The following is a 24,857-nucleotide window of genomic DNA, read 5'->3' on the forward strand; positions in this document are numbered from 1 at the left end:
AAATATTATCAAGGTGAGGAAATCAGAGAGTAGAGGGGCAGAAGGTGGGGAGGAGTCAAGAATTAGATTAAGCCAAGTATGCAAAACAGCCCCTATAATGACCTAAAAAATTCCCATCCCGGTTCGAGCCATGTGTTAATGTGTCGTCTTTACAAGCGATCAGGAATACCATCCCTGATGTCACCACAGCCAATCTGGTGTCTGACCTCTGTAACTTCGTTCTCACCCACAATTATTTCTGATTTGGGGACAATTGATACCTCCAGATTAGTGGAACTGCTATGGGCACCCGCGTGGCCCCATAATATGCTAAAATATTTATAGCTGACCTGAAACAATGATTCCTCAGCTCTCATCCCCTATTATCCCCCTCGACTTATGATACATTGATGACATCTTTATGATTTGGACCCATGGTATAGAGACTCTAGGAGAATTCCACAGAGAGTTTAACAATCTGCGCCCCACCATCGACTTATGCCTTGACTACTCCACGTGAGAGATACATTTCCTGGACACTACAGTACAAACCAAGGATGGCCTGATCAGTACCACACTCTACTGGAAACCCACTGATCGTTATACTTACCTACACGCTTCTAGCTTCCATCCTTCACACAACTAGATCCATTGTTTACAGTCAAGCCCTTAGGTACAATCTCATTTGCTCTGATCCTACTGACAGAGACTGAAAACCACAAGATCTTTACCAAATATTCATCAACCTGAATTACCCACCAGAAGAAATGAAAAACCAAATCAACAGGGCCAGATGAATACCCAGCGACCAGCTACTCCAAGATAGGTCCAAAAGAGCCAAGAACAGAACACCACTGGTCATTACTTACAGTCCCCAACTCAAACCACTGCAAAGCATTATTAAAGACCTACAACCTATCCTTAATGAGGACACCACACTCTAGAAGGCCCTAAGTGACAGGCCTGTTCTCTCCTACAGACAACCTGCCAACCTTATGAGGATTCTCACCCACAACCACAGATTATACCGCAGGAACACCAATCCTGGAACTTTTCCTTGCAACAAAGCCCATTGCCAGCTTTGTTCACAGATCTATTCTGGAGATACCATCACTAGACCTAACCAGGTTATTCACAGAATCACAGGCACATTCTCATGTTCCTCAACCAACATCATATATGCCATCATGTGCCAACAATGCCCAGATGCTTTGTATATTGGACAGACTTCAAACTCTCTTAGACAAAGAATTAATGGGTACAAAACAGACATAAAAACACTCCTAATCCACAAACTGGTCAGCCAGCATTTTAATGGAGTGGGCCATTCTGTTAATGACCTGAAGGTTTGTGTCTTACTGAAGAGGAATTTTCACACTACTTTGGAAAGAGAGGCTGCTGAACTCTCTTTTATATTCAAATTTGACACATTAACACGTGGTTTGAACCAGGATGGGAACTTTTTAGTTCATTATAGGGACTCTTTTGTATACTTGGCTTAATCTAATTCTTGACTCACCCCCCACCTTTGCCCCTCTACTCTCTGATTTGCTCACCTTGATAATATTTTTTGGTTTGTCAACCTTGACTAGCATGGCTTTCTCTCTGTTACTATTCAACATTAAAACAAGTACTTCATGTTGGTGCAGTAGTACTGAAATATATATTTTGACCAACTACTTCATGTAATAGCTCACTTTCCTATGAAATAATGTCTACAAAAAGATGCAGTGGCTACAAGGTGAATTTCTTAATGCAAGGCAGAGTAAGTGTTAGGTAGGTGCTTATAAAACAGATTTAATTCATACCTGGAAAATAACTGAATCTTCAGTTTTCCTCCACATCACATACTAGGTCCAAAAGAAAAAAAACTTATGAGAGTTATTGACAAGCTAAAATTGTCCAGGAATTGTGGTTTTTCAAGATCTGACTTTCTCAGCAGTTGCAGGTACAAGACCAGAATGCTGATTAGCCCTAAGATGACTTGTGAATGAAAAAAAGACCCCAAGTACACAATAATTCTGTGACTATAATGAAATACTATTTGGTGAACACTGAGCAAATGATGATTTGGGGAGCCTGAGTCCCGTGCAGAATTTCAAACTGAATACATTTTAAAATAATGCCCAGTTAGAGCTTTCAATATTACAGGATTATAATAAGCATTTTATATGATCACTAGATACACACCAAAATGTGACACATATAAGACAATTGAGCGACTCAGCTATCAGACTTAATCTCCCTGCAGTCAGAAGGCTGCAGTTTGATTTTGAGAACCAGGGTTTACTGTTTCAAGGGGGGAGTAAGGGGACAGATGAGTCAGGGAATTAGAACAACCTTGCATTACTTAGCTATTGCATATGTCTTGATCAATAACACTGGCAGAGCTCTGCTGTAGGGAACCCCTGCAACGGTGTCGCAGTCTGCTCAGTATTATAGAGTGCTGTGTTAGATGGCTGTGCTCTGTTGGGGAGGGGATGGAATGGGTGAGGAAGCAGTATGGGAATGAAATAGTATTGGAATTTGAGCTCAACTCAAATGTAGATAATATTTATTCTCTGCTATATGAGATAATGGACACTCCATCCCAGCAATTAAATAGACAGATGCAAAACTTCATACCATAAAGTGCAAAAATATTATTTTCAAGACACAGCCAATCACTGGTAAAATGGAATGCATGCTCCCCGCTCCCCCCACCCCACCGACACAATCTCCACAGAACAAGAGTACATCCCACCCAGTCAGCTACAACATTAGGCAGGTAATTAAAAAATGTCAGGATGAAAGGAACGAGGGTTTATTTATCAATTAAAATGGTATTAATTATCTTAATTGTGTCAATTTTAATTGACTTGATTCAGATTAATCAGGTTGATTTGTGTAAGTCCAGCAGCATACCTAGTGTATTTGCTTCTTTGTCTGGCTGCAGCATTAGGCAAACCTTCTAACAAGAAAAAAATACATCAAGACAGTTGCAAAGTGGGAAATTTCTTGAAGGTGCAGGGTTTGGTGGATATTATTAACAAAATCTGCCAGTGAAAAATCATTGCCTAACAGCTTTCTCCAGAGGAAAAAGAATAATGCCATTATGTAAGAAGCTGTTTAGCAGAAGACGTATAAAAAAAAGCTCAGGCAACATACAGAAAGGGCTAATATTTATTTACAAACTATAATGGCAGCTTTCCAGACCTGCTGTCATGAAGAATGAAAGCAGGATGGATGGTGATATTATGTACATGGTTTAAACCATCCATATTATATGAAAATTTTAAACTTGCCTGGTTTTTGTTTATATTTATTTTTTCCCATTACTGAAGAACTGCTTTTGTTCAAGTTATACAGTCATTTGCTCGTGTTTTTTATGAAAATGTCTCTTTGATGTTGAATCTCTCCAAGCTTAGTGTTAGCCCAAACATAACTTTTTGAGGACAGTTCCTTCAGCTGTTTGTCAGTTACTGGGCATTATTATTAATTCATTAGTTGTAACACAGCAGAGCCTAGAGATTCCCAACCCCCTATTATGCTGTCCTGACATGTAGTAAAAGACAGCCTCCTCCCCCAAAGAGCTTGTAATCTAAAAAGCCAAGACAAAGGATGACAAAAGGTTATTAGATCCATTCTACAGATGATGATCTAAGACATGGAGATGTTAAATGACTTATCCAAGGTCATGCAGGGAGGCTATCGAGAACAGCAAATTAAATCCAGATCTTGAGTTAAAGTCTCTAACATAAAGAGCTAGCCTTTCATCACTACGTCTACATGAGGGGGTTTTTCCAGAAAAACTGGACTTTTGTCAGAAAAATCTGTGGACCGTCTACAAGCAAAATATGCTTTGTCAACAGTCTGCAGACAAAACTTGGCACATCTGCTGGCAGCGTTACACCTCTCTGTGTTCAGATATAACTCCTTTGTCAACAGTTTTCAGTTGACAAAACAGCCGTGTAGACACTTCAAGGCCCTTTTATAGACAGACAGGGTTTCCTGTCCGCCAGGCAGCCCTGTTTGCAGAGCTTCTGGTCAGCTGTTCTGTCAACAGAGGGCTGGGTAGTCTGGCTGCTCTCTGTCGACAGAGTAGATTGCTCTTTCGATCCGCCTTTATGTGTAGGAGCAATCTGTCGACAGAAGTTTTGCTAGGAAATGCTTTCTGACAGTCACTCCTGTTGACAAATGCTTCTTATGCAGACACAGCCTAATGGTATGTCTACACTACAGAGTTATTCCAGCATAGTTTATTCCAGAGTTATTATTCCAAAATAAACTATTCCAGAATAATTCATCTACACTACAGAGCAGACCCAAAATAAGCAAACCTTATTCTGAAATAGTATGTCCACATAGGCTCCATCTGCGCTACATTCCCCTTTCGAAATGGGAATACAAATGAGGGAGATCAGAAATGCAAGTTAAGCGTTGAGTTACAAATCTTATGCTTCATTTGCATAATCTCATGTGATCGCATTTTTGGAAGAGACTTTTTCAAAAGCTAAAACAGCCGTGTAGATGGGGTTCCTTCAAAAATAAACCCCATTTTCAAAAGAACCCTTCCTGAAATAAAATAGGAAGAAGGGTTCTTTTTAAAACGGGGTTTATTTTTGAAGGAACCCCATCTACATGGCTGTTTTTGCTTTCAAAAAAGTCTCTTCCGAAAACACAATCACGTGAGATTATTCAAATGAAGTGCAAGGTTTGTAAATCAGCACTTCATTTGCATTTCCGATCTCCCTCATTTGCATTCCCCTTTTGAAAGTGGAATGTAGTGTAGATGTATCCAGTCAATAAAGTCTATTTCAGATTAGCACTTCTGGAAGCACTGCTTTCAGGGGCTCCAATCCAAAATACTAGGTCTACACAGCAGCTTTATTTTGAAATAAACTATTCTGGAATAGCTCATTTTGAAATAGCCCCAATCCCTGTCTACACAGTCCCTACTTTGAAATAGACACTACTCCTCGTGAAATGAGGTTTATCAATTTTGTAATAAGCTGACTGCTGTTTCAAAATAATTTCAAAAGAGTGGTTGAATCATGAAGAGGCTTGAAAAGTTATTGTAAAATAGCCACCATTATTTAAAAAACTTTGCTGTGTAGACATAATATAACTGCATGGTAGTAGCACCTAGAAGCACAAGACAGGTTTAGATTCTATTATGGATGGCACAGTGGAAACATATAATAAGATATAAGATCCACATGGGTGGGCCCTTGCTTCTATGTAGAGCTCCAGTGATTTCAGTGCAGCTCTACGGAGGCATAAGGGTCCACCCATGGGCAGCAGATTACCTAAATAGGGACAAGATAGTCGTACAAGTCACAGGATTTATGGGAACAGAAAGGTGACAAAGGGTAATGACTACAGGGATGAATATGTTAGTTAATTGTGCGGTGTGAAGGGAGTCAGGTTTTGCCTACTTAACAGTGTGGTCTAGTGGATGGAAACAAGCACAGGGACTCAAGAAACATGGATTCTATTCCCAACTCCGCCACTAGCTTGTTGAGTGACAGTGGGCAAGTGACTTTACTTCACCTCTCTGTGGTTTACTTTCTCCAGCTGCAATGAGGAATAATACTGACCTCTTTTGTAAAGGGCTTTGATATCTGATGAAAATTGCCATATAATTATATTAATAAGAGAGATAAAGAGAGAGAGAAGATATGTGATTGTTTTATTTTCATGTAAGATTCATGAACATTAATACATTAAATGACCACATAAAATGACCTTTTTCAAGTCAGGCTTCAACAAAGAAGCCAATGGGATACATGAGCAAGTTTGAGCATGTGCTTAGCGTTTTGCTGAATCAAGTCTTAAGACTTCCTTTATTTCATATAGCTACAGACAGGCTGTGTCTACACTACATTCCCCTTTCACAAGGGGAATGCAAATGCAGCCAATCGGAAATGCAAATGAGGTGCTAATTTACATATGTGTGCCTCATTTGCAGAATGGCAGCCACTTGCTGTTCTACAGACGCTGTTTTCAGAAAAAAAACAAGCAGTGTAGATAGGGTTCGTTCAAAAACAAGCCCCATTTTTGAAAGCACCCTTCTTCCTGAAAAATATGAGGAGGATTTAATCCAGGCATAAGGGGCTGCCAACAAAGGGGTTTTCACCAGCTGAGCCACATCTGCATAGCTTGTTTTCTGCTGGGAGCAGCCTCTGCAGCAGGGCAATCTCACACAGCTATGCAAATTAGCTGTGCAAATATGCAAATGACCGGCAATTTACATTTTCAAGAGCACTCTTTTGCATCATGCTGCCAGCAGCACACCTCCATGTAGATGCAGGCATAGATAAATAGATGGATACGTTTGGGGGAGGAAGGGGAGTAGGCTGAAAGATAGCTCAAAAACAATTAACAAGAGTGAAAGTCACAAACCCCCACCAAACAAATATTGCACATAAATATTCCTTAGCAAGGAGTAGGCTCTTTGTTAATTGAAGAGGTGGGTGGGTGAAAAGAACATTAAAAACAGCTATGGGACTGGCAAAGAACTGTGATCATGCTCAGTGGGTAAGTGCTAAGATTTCATCAGAGCCTAAAGAAGCTCCAGCCATTCTATGACATTACTCTGTCCTCACTGACTATGCCGCTGCTGCTGGAACAATATATAAGAGGCAGATCAAAGCCAGCAGAAAAGAAAATAGTTTGCCTGTCTTGCCATGTGTCTCATTGAAAAATAAAGCAGAGTCCTTCACCCTACCACAGATTAAGAGCCTGACTGCTGCAAGACAGACAGCAGGACTGATCCTCTATTACCATTGGCCTTGTTACTATTTTCAATAGTTAATATTTGTATTACAGTTGGGACTCCAATTGGGATTGAGGTCACGTTGTGCTAGGCACTGCACAAAGACATATTAAGAGACTGTTCCTTGGAATGTAAGGCTTTCGTTGTGCAAAGACCTAAGCATCTGCTTAACGTTATACCCCTGTATAGCTCAATTAATGTCCCATTTGATTTAGCTATACCATGGAAAGTAAAGCACATGCGTAAATTCTCTGGGGCAGAGGTTGTCTTCTTGTTCTGTGTTTGCGCAGTATCTAGAGCAAAGGAGTCTTGGTCCATGACTAGATCTCCTGAGTTTTATGGTAATGCAAATAATAATGATAATAATTAATAATAAAAGTGTTTGCAGGGTCAGAATCTAAGAAAACAAATGATCTGTAAAGTATAAGGAAGAGGGATGCATTCAAATATATATTATTTCTATATATACAGATATGCATTTACAGCTGCTTGTTATGAATTAAGCAGAATCCATTTATTCCACACTTTTGCTCAAATGGCCATTGTTAGTTTGGCTTGTTTCTCATAAGTGTCAGCTGACAGGAATAAGGGGATTTTGATATTTGTAGGGTCCTTTCAAAAAGGACAGCATGCTAATGAGGAGCTGAATATTCATTTGAGTGCCTCATTAGTATCCTTTGATTTGGCCATTAGCATGGCTATTTCAAAGTTTTTCCTAAGTGTAGACATGGTCATTAGACACAAAAACCCTAGGAAATCTATCAGTATACATAAAGCACCTCTCATCATAGTGCCTCTGTGTGGGACTGTCTGATGGAAAATAAAATCTCTTTTCCTTGAGGAAACACAAGAATACTCCATGAGAAACCTTCAATCTGTTAGTTTTTACTGGGGAACCAATAGTGCAAGAATCAATATAGCGCAATGGAACTTTTGTTCAATAGGGAGGCCTAGCAGCAGGAACGAAATGGAAATTTACCACAGGAATCACTGCTAGCACAACCTCTCTGATGTCTGCTAACACAGTTACATTAATATCCCTTTACATTTACTGGTTGACAGAAAGCAGCAATATGAGTGACTGAAGTCTTCTACAAGAATCTTACTTTTTTCTATTGCCAGACTTTAGGGATACGTATATATCTTAATGATAAAACTTCGTATGTTTTTTATTTTTATGTAACTAATAAGATTTAGCTCTCACTTCCAAAATACTATTGCAAATTTTGGCATTTTCATGCAAGTTCTCCAAAAAAGAAGACATAGCAGACATGGTAATTACAAAGGGAGGAAAAATCAGCTCTTCAAAGCAGACTGTAACCTCTTCAGAAGACTCCTGTCTGTTCAGAGCAAGAACTTCCTGTGTGTTCATGTCCCGCGTCCATCATGGGAGCACCTTTATCCTGACAGGACTTCTGGGTACTACTGTGCTGATTGATAAATTTGGAGATGTAAGGGACAGAACTAATGTGTTTGCTACTTTAGCATGTTCTTTATCTAACCAATTCAGTTACTGTACTCCCTGTGTTTTTTGGCCTGTGTCACAGCCACCATCCTTCCCCCTCAGGAGAAATATAAGATACATCCTTTGGAGCAGTAAGAACCCATAGCCTAGAACTTAAGACCAAAGGTTCCCTCATTTCCACCTGACCCAAGTTTCCCTATGCAGGTCTCTCCATTTCCATGCCCTGCTTGTCCCCTGGGATGGACCTGCCCCTGCTGGTACCTGGTGCTATGTCTTCTCAAGGCAACATGTGGGAGACATGCTAGGTCTCAGGCCCCACTCCCAGACTTCTGTTGAGGCTCAAATCACAACGTGGCCAGCAGCAGCCTCTCAGCACCATGTGGGAAGAGGGGGATGAGAGATGATTTCAGCTGAAGGAGGGTAGGGGTAGAAATGACCTGTCCCGTGTTTTCACAGAAGTCATCACTACCTCCCCATCACTCCAGCTCCCATAGCTAAAAGTGGCTTGTTCCTTCATGCCCGCACAGTGTAAAAAGTTGATTAACACCTCCAAGCTGACGTTGGCCTCTGACATAATCCAGCTGTCTCCTGTCCCCTGGCTACAGGATGTGCATGAAGTGGTTAAGCCCTAAGCATGCACTGAGCACAAGGGGCACGAAATCTACTGCAGTGGCTTCAGCAAAGCCATCCAGAGAGGTGGCTTAGCAGGGGAGGGTGCCTGGAGACAGAGCGGCCCTGCACTCCTGGGGACAGGACCTGAGGCAGGGATGGCATGTGAAGAAGGTGCTAAGCACCTGTCTGGGGACCTGCAGGGTCAGGGCACAAACAGGCTAGAAATAGCTTCCTCCCTGCCAATCCAGAGCTAGCTGAGAGGTGGAGAAGCTTCCCCTTGCCAGCACAGTATGGGGCTTTGACACATGCAGAGCTTGGCCCCTCTTGTCTAGTGCTGAGGTCAGAGGTTCTTGTGCTTTCCCTGGGTGCCAGCCCAGAGAAAGGCAGTGGGGAAAGAAAGGAGCCTACCAGATGGCCGTTGGTGAGCTGAATGATCTGACTAGGGGCTGTCTCTCCACAGAGTGCTGGGAGTGGGATGCACCCCACTGGGGGAGATATGGAGGAGGAGCAGGGCTGGGGCTGGGTGTGAACAGGCACAGCAGTGAGAAGGAAGCATGTAAAGGTAAATGGGAGGGCAGCAGAGGTGACACTTAACCAGCCACCACATGCCCACACTCATCAGCCACCACAGCAAGCAGTCAGGGCTGGCTGGAAACAGGGGTGGAGGAGAGGGGAGCATGTAAAGGGCCAAGATCTGGCATGCAGCAATGTCTGCATTGATGGATCAGCTGGGGAAGTATCCAGTCCCACACGTTGCCGCTTTTCCCAGTCATCAGCTTTTCACTCATCACCACCATCCGTCACTGGATCCCTTCCCCCCTCACTGCTGGTGGGTGGGCAGCCGGGGAGCAAGGATCTGGTGGGAGGGGAGAGAGTCAGAAAATATGTGACAATTTGCCCATTTAAATGCCATCTCCCAACAGGGACACCTGCAGGAGGCCTTAAATATGGGACTGTCCTTTTAAAAACAAGGTATCTGGTCACCCTAACCCACAGGCCTAGAATTGAGGACTGCCAGCTCTGGGGCAGACAATAATGCCACATCGCTATGGAAAGCTGCCACCAAAAAGTATTGAGAGGTTAAGGCCCGAAGGGGATGAATGACAGCCCTTTGTGATTTCTTGATTGGCTGGTGCTCTCCATTAAATGAGGTAGGCGTGACTGGGGCTTGTCTAAGCAATGTAGACCTCTGGTATTCTTTTCTTTCTCAGAACCCATCACCACTCCTCTCTGTAATTTGTCTGGATCCCAGACTCTTGGCTCTTGAACTCACCCTGATCTTATCTTAGGACCACTGCTGAGCCTAGCCTGACCCCATTTCTCCCCTCATTAACTCAGATTGGAAAGTAACAGAGAGAAAGTCGTGCTAGTCTATATACTATAAAAAATGCAGTAAAGTAGCATGTTAAAGACTAACAAAATAATTTATTAGGTGAGCTTTTGTGGGACAGACCCCCTTCTTCAGACCACAGCCGTAACAGAACAGACTCAATATTTAAGGCATAGAGAACCAAAAAATAGTAATCAAGGTCAACAAATCAGAAAAATATTATCAAGGTGAGCAAATCAGAGAGTAGAGGGGCAGAAGGTTGGTGGGGAGTCAAGAATTAGATTTAGCCAAGTTTGCAAAAGAGCCCCTATAATGACCCAGAAAATTCGCATCCCGGTTTAAACCACGTGGTAATGTGTCAAATTTGAATATAAAAGAGAGTTCAGCAGCCTCTCTTTCCAAAGTAGTGTGAAAATTCCTCTTCAGTAAGGCACAAACCTTCAGGTCATTAACAGAATGGCCCACTCCATTAAAATGCTGGCTGACCAGTTTGTGGATTAGGAGTGTTTTTATGTCTGTTTTGTGCTCATTAATTCTTTGTCTAAGAGAGTTTGAAGTCTGTCCAATATACAAAGCATCTGGGCATTGTTGGCACATGATGGCATATATGATGTTGGTTGAGGAACAGGAGAATGTGCCTGTGACTCTGTGAACAACCTGGTTAGGTCTAGTGATGGTATCTCCAGAATAGATCTGTGGACAAAGCTGGCAATGGGCTTTGTTGCAAGGAAAAGTTCCAGGATTGGTGTTGCTGCGGTATAAACTGTGGTTGTGGGTGAGAATCCTCATAAGGTTGGGAGGTTGTCTGTAGGAGAGAACAGGCCTGTCACCTAGGGCCTTCTGGAGTGTGGCATCCTCATTAAGGATAGGTTGTAGGTCTTTAATAATGTGTTGCAGTTTGGAAAGTATCACAGAGGTAGCTGTGTTAGTCTGTGTCTTTGAGAACAACAAAAAGTCCTGTGGCACCTTATAGATTAACAGATATTTTGGAGCATAACCTTTTGTGGGCAAAGAGAAGTGGATCTTTGTCCACGAAAGCTTACGCTCCAAAATATCTGTCAGTCTATAAGGTGCCATTGGACTTCAGTTTGGAAAGGGACTTCCATTTTGCAGTTTTGACCTGGCCTAGCTCCAGTCTGACCTTCGACTCTCTGGCCCACTCCTGGCAGCTCACAACCAGGCCTGACAGACATAGAAACTGCTACTGAGTTCTTAGGAAGTATTTCTACTTCCCCTTCCTCCAGCTGAAGAAACCATACTGCTTCCTCAATTTTCTCGTCATGGAGAGCAGGAAACAGACACTAGAAAGTAAACCAAGGTCTCCCATAAGACCATGCAGAGAGCTTGCTCAAAGCATTGGGAAATACTTCCAGCAAATGTTTTAGTTAAGGTGGACTAGTCCAGGTCTATCATCTGTTTAAAATATTATTTTAATCAGCTCTTTCAGCTCTTTGGGCCAATGTTATTGGAAAAGTGCAAACCAAATAATAAGTAATGATACATTTGATTACTTACAATGTGAATTTCTCAGGAGTGTTAGTTAATTGTTGTGTGGCTCTTCCAGAAATTCTCATTTTTAACATCCCTTTCAACTTTTCCAGTTTAGAATTATAGTTGTTGGTGTCTAGGTTTTGCACCTGGAAGTTGTTCCTTTATTTTTGTTTTTCTATCAAATTAGATATTGTGCTAATGAAAAGTCATTTTTATTCAAAAGCTACAACTAGGTAGGCAGAAATCCTGGCTCTGTTGAAACCAGTGGTAAATCTCATTGACTTCATTGAGATCAAGAGTTCACCTTTCAGCTCTTTACTGGTGTTTTTTTGGTTCCGTGAAATATATCTTTTGAAAGACAGAACAACAAATTTACCACTAGCTCATAACACAACAGGATTAGTACCTATAATGTCAAGGGTTAATTTAGTTCCAAGGCTTCAATTTGCTCATGGATTTTTATTCCCTGTCATTGGGAATAAATATGCTGTCTGAAGTTACATAAGTAAAATGTTTGAAAGTAAACAGTTTAAAACTGTCATAAATTTATATCTTATCACTATATTTTTAACAATGGATTAGGATAGAAGGGTCTGTTTCAGACTACTCCATTGATTTACATTCTGGTAATCCAGCCATTCTTTGCCATTCACCTATTGATGCAGTATTTTTATGGTAATATAATACCAGGGGAAAAGTTTGCACACCTTGTCTCTAGTATTTGATAAACCACAGTAAACATATATGAAATTTGAGGAAGTGTTTAGGGAAACCTAGGGACTTCCCTGAAAAACAGGGTTCATAGACTGTAATGTCATTGGTGAGAATTGTATTATAAAACTCACAATGAATGAATGCATTTATAACAATTCTCCAGTGACTTCATTGTTCTCAGAGGGAAAATGCCATGTTTTACTTCACTCCTTAACACATGTCCCAACTGCTATTGCAAGGCAGACACTTCCTACTTTACCTAGGTATTTTATCTAGAGTACTTTCATGTTTTTAGAGATAAACATGAACCTAAGCCTTAAATCTGAACACCCCCAAAATTTTGAGGGAAGTTCAGATCCAGAAGTTTGCAGGTTGAACCCATCTCTAATATCAGTATAAGTAAGCACCTGGTAAATCTAAATGATCTGTTGCTGTTTTAAAACACTTCCTTTTTAGCAAATAAAATGAGGTTTATTTTTCTCTCTCAGGGATGATATTTGCCTTTGCTTGAGTGATATTACCTCTGAACCTGCTGCTTTATTAGTGTGGGAAATTCTACAAAATTTGTGCTCCAAAGTGACTGGGGAGCTTACCAATCGGAACAAGAATTGATTAAAAAAAGCAGTGGCGGGCAAGAAATGTAGCCCATAGCCTACAATCAGACCTGTTAGCACAGACCACGGATCTGATTAGACAATTTGGGCCACAGAAAAGAAATGAATCCATTGGACTAATTTTCTTCTAGATTTATCTGTCAGTTTTCATTAAGGTCTATTTAATATGCTACAGGCTCCACACTTAGAGTTTTAGCTTCTTTTTAATCCACCCAAGGTTAAGTTTTAGAGTGATGGCCTCATATTCCAACTCATATCAATCTACAGGTAAATATATGCTTGACATTTAGTGGCAAGCCTAAGAGTGCTCACAGACCTGGGAAAAGAAGTGACGCAGCAGGATTTACCTCTGCCTCTTCCTTTTCAGTGTATTTCCATCCTGCAGACAACAAAACTGTGATGGCCCCTCTCATTCACATTAATGTCAATGGAAAAATTTCCTGTGTCTTCAGAGGGTGTTGGATCTGGCCCTAGAGAAGGTGGTATGGCACGCCCCACAATTTCTTGCAAAATCAGCTGGTTTCCTATCTGAAGGAGGGTGCTGGAACAGTTTGTGCAGTGGTGGGTGCTGAGTGCCATTGAACCAAACTGTAAACCCTGTATATAATGGAAACCATATCAAGCCAGGAGGTTCTGAACCCGCCCCCCACACGTCTAGGTCCCACGCATATAATCTGAAGTAGCAGATTTTAAAATTTATGCTAATCCACTCAAGCATACATCAGTGATCAGTCATATGCAATGTCATCTCAGCAACGCTTCTTCACCAATAGGGAAGAGTTACAGCGATGTGTTGATTGTAGTTGTAGTTTTGGTGGAAAAGAAGAAACAAACACTCCCCACTTTCCCAACACAGGAAAGAATGAATCCCCCTCTCCTGCTTTGCTTTCCCATTAGGGATTCTCATGGTGCTTCATTGTTGTGAGGGGCTCTTGGGGGTTCTTTGGGTGGTGGAGGTGGAGGGTTATGTACAAAGATCCATTTGGCATTTTTGTAGTATGCCTAACTGATAATGTATACATCTGGGGACAAAGAATGTAATTCATATTTACAGCATGCAGGACTCTATCCTGGGAAGTGGTGACTCTGAAAAAGATTTGGGGATTATGCTGAATAATTGTCTGAATATGAGCTCCCAGTGCAATGGTCCATGCCACTTTCCGCAGTTCCTAATGGCCAGGAGCAGTGAACCACAGCCAATGGGATCTGCAGTGGGCCATGCCTGCAGACACTCAACGTCAAAATTTCTCCTGATCCATTGGTGAATTATTCTGACGGGCTGCATGTGGCTGATGGGCTGCAAGTTGACCACTACTGCTTTACAGAGAGAAACTCAAGGAGCTCAGTTTATTTAGCTAAACAAATAGAAAGTTAAAGGGTGACCTGATTACAACCTATAAATACCTACGTCAGGAACAAATATTTAATAATGGCCTTTTCAGTCTGGCAGAGATAGGTATAACACAATCCACTGTCTGGATGTTGAAAGTAGATTCAGATTGGAAATAAGGTGTAAATTTCTAAATCTGAGAGTAATTATTCTGGGGAAGTTCTGCGGCCTGTGTTATATGGAAGGTGAACTACAATAGTCTCTTCTGGCCTTGGAATCTAGGAACCATTGTGAGGTCCATGGTGTAACTGCTTAGATAAACCCACTAGAATGAATTATGAGAAGAAAATGGGTAGCAGAGGATACAGGGTTTGGCTGCTGATTTTGGAGGCTGTGTATAATCATTCGACGGGCATTCTGAACAGATTTGAACTTGTGTGTATTCAGAGTCAGATTTGTTGACTTTGTTGAGGCTAATACATTTTTATCCCTTTCTATTTGTGTTAGCAGTGTAGAGTCAACTGAGCTGTAGGAAAGTGTAATGAATTCTTTTCTGGCTTCTACATCAGCAATATACTTGCTAACTAAGTTGCAGTCACAGAAATGTAAATTATTGCTGGCCATTTTATGGTTCTGAAAGAACCGAACTTGTCTCTCACAACCCAAGCTGAGTTTTCAGCATTTACAGTCTGATTAAAAAAACTCCATCTTTTAACTACTTCACAAAGCAAATTGGCTAAGGAAAAACAAAAAATGTCAGTCACATTTTCACAGACTCACTTTTCATCACAGAGCTGCATTTAAACTCTTATAAATTATAAGAGTTAGCAATAGTTTATAGTTAGCAAAGGCTCAAAACACTGCAGTTCTATAATTTTAAAATCCAGTATTGTGGGCCATTATTATTGCACAGCCAATATTATCTAGTGACTGGAACACTGGAAGTATGGATTCCAAGACGCCATTCCTTCAACCACTCTATTGCCATTAATTCCCTACTTAAACTGGGGCAAGCCACTCAACCTTTCTGTCCTTAGTTTACCTATTTTTAAAAGGGATTGTAAAGTACCCTACTGAGGGACTCTGATGTCTATGTTACTTATCAATATTTATAAGACACATTGGGAATCTGTACAAAATGTGCTGTACAAATGCAAACCATTATTGTATTATATGATATGTTGATAACAGAGGGCACTAGCAAGGTATTTAAAATTTCCATAGCTCTAAAGACCTCTTCAGTGCAATTTAAGATCATTAGAAATCACTGCACATAAACAATTAACTTCATTACCTTACAACCCTTTTAGAGGTGTTGGGTAAGGATGGTGAGAAAATGTTCAAACCCCTCTCCTGAAAGTGGATTGGGTTTTAGATTGTAAATTCTTTCTTAGATATGTTTGTAAACTCTTGGGGAAGCCTTGTAATTTAACAGCACCAATAGAATGGGGCATTACTAATGACTGGGACACGTGTGCAGTTCTGTAACATTAGATCGTAACTCTCTTGTTATGTGACTGCCAAAGAATTCAGCTGGTATAATCAGATGTTTCCTCCGAAACTAATTTATGGAAAGCAACTTAATCTACTGGTTTGGGCAGGAGATTGTGCCTAACAAGATTTAGTTGTATTCTCAGTGCAACCACAATTTTACTTTGTGATCATGAGAAAATTACTTACATACATGCTTGCAGTGTCAGGATGTAACTTTAAGCATGCGAATAGAGGCATTGACTTCAGATTTGTCACCCAAAAAGGATGTCTTTGGTGTACATCTCATTCATGTGTCTACAGAAGATATTTTAGAACAAATTGATACATTTAACAATGAGAGTCAGAAGGACCAGACAATATTAACTCAAGAGTTCTGAAAGAAATCAGATATGAAATTTTAAAAACTACTAATTGTGGCATGTAAGCTATCACTGAATAAAGCTTCTGTAACAGATCACTGGAAGGTAGCTAACATACCACTGGTTTTTAAAAAGGGTTCCAAAGATGATCCTGACAACCCGTATTCCCTGAAAGCTGTGTGCTTTTGTGACTGCTCAGAAGAAATTTAAATGCTGCCCAGGTGATGAGCAGAGCACCCACAGCTAGTTTCTTTGTTACTACTACAGGTGCACATTCACATATATCACTCTACACATAAGACACATTCTGCACTTAGATGGGAAAGATCAGAGGGAACACAGCTGTCGACTACAGGCTGGTGAGCCCAACTTCACTACTGGGCAAACTGGTAGACACTATAGTAAAGAACAGAATAATCACACATAGATGAACACGATTGTTGATGAAGAATCAGCATGGATTTTGTAAACGTAAGCCATACCTCACTGATTCATAATTTTACTAGACACTAAAAAACCATGGTCTTAATAAAGATGCCTGATTAATGGTTCATAATAATCTGTAGCCCTCTAACCCCCTCTTTTTGTCCCATGACTGCAGAGCTGTTTATTTGTCCATTTACCTTGAATTGTTCCTTGCAATATGTGTTAATTGTTTATGCTAAACAATCTGTTCCATCCTACATTTCATTTGCATTACTGTACAGTATTCCTGAAGCTCTGGTATGTGCCACTGTTGGAGACAGAATACTGCACTAGATGGATAATTGGTTTAAGCCAACAAGGCAGTTCTTAATATTTGTAGAATCAGGGTTTTAATCTCCATTTCTGACTTTGCTTTGAACCATACCTTACTATTCACTTTTGTAAAGTGCTTTGATATCCTCAGATAATTCTAAAGCACACATTTCCTCATGAATCAAGGGAAAATTTGAATCCACCTATTCAGTAATATCTCCTGACTCATTTCATTTTATCTCCTTAGGAACATGCTCTCTCAGATAAACAATTAAGTCTAATGGAATGGAAAAGCTTTCTTTCGAAAACAACAAGAAGTCTTGTGGCACCTTATAGACTAACAGATATTTTGGAGCATAAACCTTCGTGGGCAAAGATAGCTTCATCAGATGCATGAGTGTCTTGAGACACACTTCAGCAGAGTAAATAGTTCTTGCAATTACAGTAAACTCTTCCATATCCAGCATTCTATCCTCCAGAACTCTCAAATAATTGGCATTTTAACCATAAGAAAATTTTAGTTATGTTTTCCATAAGTACAGTATAGTGAATGTAAATACAAATAAATACAGCAAATACAGTGTAAGTTTACACTGTATTACTGTTGTTGGTAAATAAAGTACTTCGCATAAATTTGTTTATCAATATCTAATCGTGTTTTTGATGAGTGTTATGCATTGCTAGGTATACCTCTCTATTATCCAGAATATCTGAATATCCATCAACTTTCTAGTCCCCAGGGCTGCCGGATAAGAAAGAGATTACTATATGGGACTCCAGATCTGCAATTTCATCTGTATACCAGAACTGTATGTGCATGAAGGTCCCTTGAATTTCAAAGGATGCTCATGTGTATATTTGCGTGCCTGAAGCCTAAATATGAAAAAGTCTAGTCTATATGGTAAAACAAGTAATAAGCTTACTGAATAACTTCTCTTTGGTGAAGCATATGCAGGAGGAGAATGGTATTACACTCCTCTCTATAACATTTGAGAATTACTGCTGCTAATCTGTTTCCTTTAGGATAGTTTTAATGTATTTATATGTTGCTTCCCCCAGTCATGATACCTCCTGTCTCTCGGACTTCATCTACACTATCCTGGAAGATTGACCTGATGGTTGATTTGGGGTTCGGTTTTGCATGTCTAGTATGGACACGTGAAATTGACCTCTCAGGGTTCGCAGTTGAAATATGAAGACTAAGGGAGGTCAACGGGAAAAACTCTCTCATAGACCTTCCTCAGTATTGACAACCAATTTAGCTGAGTACAGATACGTCAATTACCCTAGCTAGAATTGCGGATCTGTGGTCGACTTACTTTGCCAAGTGTAGACCTAACCTTAGTTTCTCTCCCTGGCCTGTATCTCCCAATTGTCCTCACTTCTGGTTGCTTCTGGCCATCACTGAGTGCAGCAGGCTGTCCTCAATCCCATGAATAACAAATCATAACAAATCACTGGAAACTGGCTTAAAATTCACTCAATATTTTCAAAAACATTCTGCCCAGGGTAAGAGGTTCTTTTAGTTGACTTATCTTTCGGAAGCCACTTGGATTACATTTTCAGGCCTATCTCCACAAGAATCATAAGGCCTTAAAAGAAAACAAAACAAAAAAAAAACCCTTTTAAAATGAAAACTAAAATTCTCCCATTCCCCAATGACTTCAAGTGCTGGGGCTTCACTGAAAACCCCAAACACTGGGAGAGCGGGCCACGCAGCATTTGTGGTGGTGATGATCCCCAATGCGGCCCCACCGTACAAAGAGAACCAAACACTCCCCCCCACAGATCGAACTCTGGTCCCTCTTCCCCGTGTGTGTGTGTTGGGCAGCGGCGTGGGGGGCCGAGCTTGGGCCGTCGGCGAGCAGCAGGGAGCAGGCGAAGGGACTGCGCGGGGCGGGGGAAGCCGGCCAACTTCCCCACGCCGCCTGCCCCGCTGGAACAGCACCGGCCGAGGGGGGCGGTTCGGGCGCAGCGCCGCAGCACAAACGCCCCCAGCCCGGCGGCGGGCTCTACGGAGGGGCAGCCAGATCCCGCGGGCGGTAGGACCCCGCAGGCAGCGCCGGGGCCAGGCTCAGCCCGTGTGTGTGTGTGTGTGTGTGTGTGTGTGTGTGCGCGCGGGCGGGCGGAGGAGGGACGAGGCGAGCGCAGGCTGGCTGAGCCGGGAGCGGCGGCAGCGGGTGGCTGGGGCACCAGCGCGCGGCTCGGCACCCGGCCGCCCCCCTCTGCTCCCGGCCGGAGGCGGCCCGGCGGCTGGGCGGGGGTCCGGCCGGCCCGCGCGCGCGCGCGCGCGCTCCATGGGCTGACCCCCTGCGGCAGGCAGGGGGCTGAGGAGCGGCGGCGCAGCCGGGGATGGTGAGCCGGAGGCTGCGCGAGCCCGCTTAGGCCCGAGCGCCGGGGAAGCCGCCCCCCTCCCCCCATCGCCGCCTCGCGCCGGGCTTCTCGGCGGCTGGAGAGAGCGCCGTGGCCTGCTGCGCCCGGCCCCTGGCGCAGCGCGCGGGGGGCTGCCGTGCGCGGCTCCCCTGGGGCCGGGCCTCGGCTGCGGCGCCGTGCGCTGCAGTGGCGGCGGTGCCCAGGCGGGGTGAGCCCGCCGGGGGCTGGGGCGGCTGGGGCTGGTGCCTGGGCGGGCGTGTGTGCGTGCGGGGGGAGAGGCGGCTTGGCAGGCAGGAAGCTGCTGCTTCGGGGGCCAGCTCGTGACTGAAGCTGCTGGGGTCTCCCGCTAGAGGAAGGAGGGCTGGGCCGGGCTGGGCCCTGCTGGATGGAGCCTGGGATCTCCTGCCTGCCCCCCAAAGGCATGGGGGAAGCTGGGCTGGCTCTGGCTGCGAGCTTGGCTCGCTGGAGCCCTTGGCAGCTGGAGCCCTTTGGTCGGCACAAACCTTGAGGCGTGCCCGCCTCTACTGCACCGTTTTTCCAGTCTGTCGATGGCTCGTAACTTATCAGACTCCCCAAAAGTTAGGCCGCAGTTGAGGGGAGCATGGAAGCAGTAGCACCAAGGTGGTTCCTCCCTCCCGCTCCTGTAGTGGCTGAATTGGTCCTTGGCGATTTCCAGCACCTTCACCTCGCTTCAACTTCATTGAAAAAAAAAAAAACTACTCTGTGTGTGTATGTGGGTGTTTCCCTCATCCAGCCTGTGTATTTTGGACTTGTTTATCATAAGCAATATGGAGATGCATTGAAAGTTTTGATATGGTGCCATTGGTTGCAGCCTTGTTAACATTTATTTTGTTGCTGAGGTGAAGTGTTAACTGTGTTTACTTTTCCTTCCCCATACCTAAGAAGCAAATATCTGATTTGGTTTTTTTGTCTTCACATCAAAACAGGAATGTAAAATGCCGTTTTTCAGGGGAGTGGTTGGAATAAGTATTCTAGAAATTTGTTTGCAAGTGAAAATGTGTGGTTACTAGAATACTTTTTGTAACTGTTAATTTCATATGGGGCAGTCAGGATGTTTACCATAAGGCAATAGTATTTGTGGATTTAAAGACTTCACCATTACCTTTTACTTCATGAATAGGTTCATTGTTTAGCAAATATTGTGTGCAAATTCTTGAAAGTTTGCAGTCATTAACTGAAAGAAGTGCCCTGGTTTAGTATGTAGTACCTATAGTTCTAGCTTTTACTTGAAAGCTAATTATACTTGCTAGAAGTAAGCTTGTTGAAAATTAAATGGATCTGTGACTTGACTTATCTTTACAAATGACAAAACACAACATTTGTGTATAAATGTGTTTCCTCAGATTCTATTTACAATCTCCTGATGCTATATGATTGTGTAATTTAAAACTTACACAAGAATTTTATTGACTATAAATTGGCTTGTGTCTCACTTGAGGGCATAATAAAAATGCAAGGTTTGGGAGTCCCCCGTTGGCAGTAACCCTGAGTTATGCCCTGCTTTGAGTTTGTTCACCTTACAACCAGAACCAAAGAGAAGAGAGCTAAGCTTGGCATAGCCCTCCCACCCCACACTTTGATCAGAGTTATCACTTTGTCTCCTGGTTCCTAGATCATTAAAGGTATGAGAGTAGCAAGCATTGCAAACTGTAGTTTGGAAGTCTGGATTAAGTTCATGGTCACAGAAAATGAGATCTGTTTTGTAGTTTTCTTTTTATCTCAATTTGTGATTTTACTATGGCTTGTCATATCTGGAAAAGGTTTTCCAAGACTTACCATAAGCTCCATGTATAACGATAAAATACCTGTTTTGACATGGTGGTGGATTAAGGGGAGCATCTTCTAGGTTAATGGAGAACATCAATAATCAGACATAATTGATGGCACACAACAGGATTTTCACAATTGAGCTGTGCTATATAAAATTGTTTAATTTTCTGCTTTCTTGAAAATTAGTCATTAGCATTCTATGGTTGTGGGTCAGCTTCTGCCTGCCATGGTTGTAGAGCCCCTTGAAAGCAATGGAATTGGTGGTGGTTCTTACAGAAATGATGGTGGAGTTTCGGGACCTCCAACACATAAGTGAGGGCAGAGAGAAAAGGGCGAGGCTGGAATAAATGGACCAAAGTGTTGACAGAACCCAGTCACTATCCAATATTAAACAAGGTTCAGGGTTTGATACACAGAGGCCTCAGCCTGCTGAGCACCGTGGCAAACCCACTATAAGGATGAATAAAAGGGGTGGGGGAACAGTTTGACTTTAACAGCAGCACCAGCAGCACCAGCTTCAGTTCATCTGAACTAATTTCTCCTTTTACCCAAATGTAGTTGCTGCCATCTTTGATAACATCTAAGAGACTGCCATCTAAGGTGTTTTTTCTTTTTCTTTCCAAAACTTCTCTAGCTAAAAGGGAAGGGAACAAGAGCTGTTGTTAAAGTGAAAGCCTGATTTGATACATTTACCTTTCCAGTGCTTTCACTAAGAACAGGGCACTGTCGCTGGGGTCTGCTGCCTTCCTTAGGCTGCAGTTGTGACTGCAGAGTAGTAGCATGTATATCCCCCCGCTCCCTCCAAGAGGTTGTGAGGGAGAAAAAAAAAAACACCCTGCCTGGCAGTATATTTTAACCAGCATATCAAGGAAGGCATGTGGTACCAAATTCATATTGCCACTCCTTCCCTGGAACAGGAGGCAAAATGACTCCCAAATCACTGTCTCCCTCCTGAGTTGTTTGAGGGGTAGTGGAATAAGATGCTGCAGCTTAACCTGGGCAAATTGTCAGCTGACACTCCAGCTCATAATAAATGAGAGGGTGGAATGCAAATATGCAGGTTTCTGAACCCTGATAGATGTAGTGTAACCCAGCTTTACTTTCCAGAAACTTTTATCATCATTATTTTTTATTTCTTCTAGTCAGGGGATTATCTTTCCTGCTAATTATTTATTTTGCTTTTGACCTCCTCTTTCATCAAGTGACCGTAGAAAAGGGGTTGTTGGCTGCTTACTTCCATTGTCTTAAATTCAGGGTGTGGATACCATGTACTGTACCCTTATCTGTTGTAGGCGTAGTGTTATAACAATAAGTAATGTGTGTTAACTTTCACACAGCAATTCCATTTTCAGGCTTTAGCTGTGATAATCGGAGGTTTTATTCAACACTTTACAGATAGCTCAGCATTTGAGAAAAGGTTTTAAATGAGCTCTGTTCTCCAATTGACATCTAGGCATGTGCAGGAGTAACACCACATCGTATTTGTCCAGTCTTACCTTAATTACATGTCAAAAGATGCTTGCCTTAAGATAACTTCTTGCTGAAACTTACTTCCATTTTAATAAGACACAAATTTCCTATACTTACCGATGAGGTTGAAAAATTCCTTCGTATCTGTATTCCCATGTCAGATTTTTGTATTTTTCCTATCATAGACATAGCTCAGATTTGTATCTTAGAGTTGATAATTATAAAAAGTGAAAAATTACCTGTTTACTACCTGGGAAGAACAGTGAATTTATTTGCGATAACCGATGAAAGTTCAGAGAATAAGGACCTGCTCTCCTTTCTCTCTCACAAGTCATCCCACTTAAAGCTGCACAGGTTACAGTGATTGATGTAACACAGGTTTCGCTTCATTAGACAGGAGCTCTGGCACCTCAGAGCACTGCAACAAAATATCGAACCTCCCATCTCTATCAGATGTTTAGTCCTAGCCCATGTTTGTAAGGACTGTAGATTGTTACCATCAGTGATCGTCCTAATGGATAACATGAAATTAGTTGACCTTAGTTCAGTTCCTAATGCACTACTATCCCCATCGTGATTGGTATGTCTATTGCCAGACTAAGTAGAGATGTCATAGACTGAATAGGCATAAAGATGTGCTGCTTACAGGAGAGGAGTGAGGCAGTGATAAATGCCAGTGTAATGAGTTGAGTGGCAGATGGAGGTGTCTAGTGGGGTGGCTCTGGTTTCACATTGTCAGGAATTTGGAATAAGTTGCATTTTAAGGATACTCCCTGTGACATTGTGCTAGATAAAGTTTAGATTGTTACTGAGTACTGAGAAATTTATGAAAAAGGGGGAAAAAAACGAAGAAATTGGCAATGTGGGCAGAAAATATCTAACAAATTGGATTTGGTTTGGAAGATAATGCAAAGAAATGGGAAGCAATGATTTTCAATGAGGGAGAGAAACCTGGAAAACAGATTCACAGATGATTGTGGAAAGCAAAAAGAGAAATATAATAGCAAGGAGGACCAAGGAATGCAGTTTGGGGCTGCATAAGCAGAGACCTTGAGCAATAAGATGAAGGGGCTGATACATGACAGAAGGAAAGTTAGATGATCTTACCCAACATACTGTATGCTTAGTTAAGATAGGAGTTGAATTACTCAGAGAGGTCAAGGGGGGGTGGAACTGAGAGTAATAGGGTGAAATTAATAGGGAAAACAAGTGGAATTGTAGGATCTTCTTGACATTGAGATGCTGGAGATATCTCCCAAAGGAAGGGGTGGAAGCCTCATTGCTGGGTGATATTAAAACTAGATTGGATAAAATCTCAGAAAAAATTACTTCTGGGGAGTCATTTTCATTGGTGTGGAGATGGAAGTGATCAGGGTGAAGACTGGCAATTATCTCTGCGTAGGGTTTGTATGACGTAGAGCATGGCCACAGCAACAGTCATGCAGGGAACAGAAATTCCTCAAACATACACTTCTGCCACCTCTTTTTCCCCAAATAAAAATACTTCTAAAGAATAAATCCCTAATGTATACTTTGTAATCAGAACAGCTATGTAAGCTACCCCCTGTTGTATTCCTTCCTGAACGTATGCAAAATGCGACAGTGGTTTTTTTTTTTTAATCTTTCTAGAACTAGCTGAAAGAGAAGACACCCCCTTTTTGTGGCCCTTCTGCTGGAATCCAGAAATAACAACGGGGTGATCTTTTGGTATAAATTCTTTTTTCAAGAAACATTCCTGCCATTATGAATGAAGTAGCAATAGTGAAGGAAGGATGGCTTCACAAACGAGGTAAGAGCCTTTTCCTTTCCACTTAAAAAACCCCTTGTCCCTTTGGGTCATCCAGCAAATAAGTTTGGTCTCATCTTTAACAGCATATCTTTTAATGCCTTTTGTTATTTTTCTCTTGAAATCTAACCCTTCCTAGTGGTAAATACAGTAATCTCTTTCATACCCAGCACTCTGGGAACTGAAGGTTGCCGGATATTCAAATATTTTGAATAATGGAGAGGTATACCTAGCAGTGCATAACACTCAAGAAGAACAAGATTAGATATTAAGATAGGAACAAAATTGTATTCAGAGTGTTTTTTAACAGTGCTAGTGTACACTGTAAACTTACAGTAAATATTTGCTGTATTTATTTGTATTTATTTCCACTATAATGTACTTATGAAAATGTGACTAAAGTTTACTTATAGTAAAAAATGACGGTTATTTAAGAGTTCCAGATGATAGAATGCTGGATTTGAACGAGTTTATTGTATACATAAGAAAGACGTATGACTTTCAGTGAAATGCATGTAGTATATTTTTCTTAGAAAATTCTCCTTACTATTTGG

At 41.9% G+C, this 24,857-nt stretch overlaps 1 protein-coding gene across 4 annotated transcripts in view; it reads left to right on the top strand.

Moving 5' to 3' along the window:
* Window positions 1-24,857, top strand: part of AKT1 (AKT serine/threonine kinase 1) — a 153,281-nt gene that overhangs the window by 39,468 nt on the left and 88,956 nt on the right. Inside the window, exons 1-2 of one of the 4 annotated variants that reach the window (XM_074996394.1) lie at window positions 18,907-18,925; window positions 24,147-24,306. In XM_074996394.1, coding sequence (XP_074852495.1) covers window positions 24,261-24,306 — 46 coding nt within the window. In that variant the 5' untranslated portion in view covers window positions 18,907-18,925; window positions 24,147-24,260. The other 3 variants (XM_074996391.1, XM_074996392.1, XM_074996393.1) reach the window with 3 other exon arrangements.

Source organism: Carettochelys insculpta, chromosome 6, assembly GCF_033958435.1.
Source record: "Carettochelys insculpta isolate YL-2023 chromosome 6, ASM3395843v1, whole genome shotgun sequence".
NCBI lineage: Eukaryota > Metazoa > Chordata > Testudines > Carettochelyidae > Carettochelys > Carettochelys insculpta.